At 36.4% G+C, this 2,063-nt stretch overlaps 1 protein-coding gene across 1 annotated transcript; it reads right to left on the reverse strand.

Moving 5' to 3' along the window:
- Nucleotides 1–272: 272 nt before the first annotated feature.
- Nucleotides 273–1,560, reverse strand: LOC145053823 (nicotianamine synthase-like). The gene has a single exon (XM_079001930.1). It carries the CDS (start codon nucleotides 1,441–1,443, stop codon nucleotides 463–465), a length of 981 nt encoding a protein of 326 aa, XP_078858056.1. The 5' UTR covers nucleotides 1,444–1,560; the 3' UTR covers nucleotides 273–462.
- Between the last annotated feature and the right edge of the window lie 503 nt (nucleotides 1,561–2,063).

A 2,063-nucleotide genomic window follows, 5' to 3' on the forward strand; every position in this document is an offset into this window, starting at 1 on the left:
AAGTGTGCAACCTCTAAACGCAACATGTTTGCTTATAAAGGAAGAGGCAAATACAAATCAAGATAATTATATACATGTACAATTATACTCGTTATATCCCAGACCACTAAAAGGCTGTTACCATTGAGGGTTTGTGAGTTTTTCTACCTTTTTGATCGATTGGAAAGCTATTGTATAAAACATATTGTTCTATCGTTAATAAGGAGTGTACGACTTTGAAAACATCGTACTAAAAAAAGAAAAGAAAAAATAGTAAACATCTAAAGAACGACTTAAACATAACCTAGCTAGGGTTCTTTTATTTCTGCAAATTTTTATACGATTACACAAAATTCAAATTTACTCACATATGTTAGACATGCATACAAAGGTTTATAACAAATAAAATCATAGAGTGATAGGTTTTTGTGGGGGTCGATTGAGAGGAGCTGATATTTGGAGAAATTTTTTCTTTACCACCATCTACTCGTCAACTGCCAACTCCTCAATCATGTGGTTAAGGGGATTGTTAAACATTTGGAACTCACAGTACTTGCAACTTGAAGGAATGATGGACTCATTAATCCCCAATTGATGATGATGATGCTTATGAGCAATGTTTGAATTCATAGGAGACTTACGTGAGATCACAACAGAATTAATAACATCATCATCGGGGTGGAAAACTGAGAGAACTTCAAACCCTCGAAGATCTTGAGGTTCAACGACAGGGTAAAGAAAAGCTCGAGCACCATGAGCACTCCTCAGCATCAGGATGGAACCTGGAGTCATGTACGCAGCCAGATGTTGGACCACTTTAAGCTTCTCAACGATGTCCATGCCCACAAGTGCAGCCAGAAAGATCACATCATATGTCTTCAACTCATCTGTCACATCCATTATATCGGTGGTGTGGAAGATCATCCTTCGTGACAAGTCAGGATCAGGCGCAACTAGGCAAGAAGCCATAGAGTTTGCCAAACTGTCAATGTCATAGTTATGAAAAGTTGTCTCCTTGAGATGATAAGAAGCCAAGACGATCGAAGTAAGAGGCAAGGGACCAGACCCCACGAAGGCAACACGATTTGGGGGCCATGATTGAGCCGAACAGTGTTCACTGAGGATGTCATATTCGAGACGGCTAAGTTTGAGGTAATTGGAGTAGTATGGGAAAACATCCAGATGGTGAAGAGGGTTTTGGAAAGTGGCTAAAAGGGTGGAGAAATGAGCCTCTAAATGGCCTTCGGCTTCACCACACAGTCTAATGAGCTTCGACCTTATTTCTTGAATATCTTTTGGCAAAGTTAAGATGTTGACGGAAGAGGGAGGGATGCATGTGAGGACTAATTGGGAGAAGAGGGTGTCGACATCTTTGGAGGGTTTGAGGGTTTCAAGCTTTGAGATTTTGTCATAAATCTGGCACACTTTCTCTACCAGAATGTTGCGTTCTTGGATTGAACCCATGTCGACACTATGAGGAGAGGTGCTTTAGGGCTATAGATTCTAAAATCGAAAGACTCAAAAAGCTCTGCAAGTTCAGAAGCAGAACCAATCGTGCTTATTTGTGCGATATTGGCAATGGGAATTGTGCCCTATTTATTGGCACATGTGGGTCTCATCCAACATCTACTTAACCTGAGAATGGAAAAAAAGAGAAAAAAAAACATCTATTTATTCTATAAGTTATATAATTAAACAAAATTATTTTCGATCAATTTATATATTTTCGTGTTTATAACTATAACAATTACATAGATTAAATTCATGCAAAATTTTAATCAAATTAAATATAGTTCAACTTAATTGTCATATTAATTAATTACATCACTATAACCTATGAGCTGATCTGCTTATGTTTCGACAAGATTCGTTAATATGATAATAAAAGATATAGGGTTAAATATTTTATTTGAATATATAGTTTATAGAAATTATCTAAAAAGAAATATCACTTTTTATCACGTATAAAAATAAAGACGACCACCATCTTTTTCTTTCTTTCTTTTTTGATGATTAGATGTTTTTGTTTGGACGAGAGGATTATTACAAAATATGGTTGTATGAATCGAAAGCAACAAAATAAC

Source organism: Lactuca serriola, chromosome 5 (genome assembly GCF_051521515.1).
Source record: "Lactuca serriola cultivar US96UC23 chromosome 5, Lser_US96UC23_V15, whole genome shotgun sequence".
Lineage (NCBI taxonomy): Eukaryota > Viridiplantae > Streptophyta > Magnoliopsida > Asterales > Asteraceae > Lactuca > Lactuca serriola.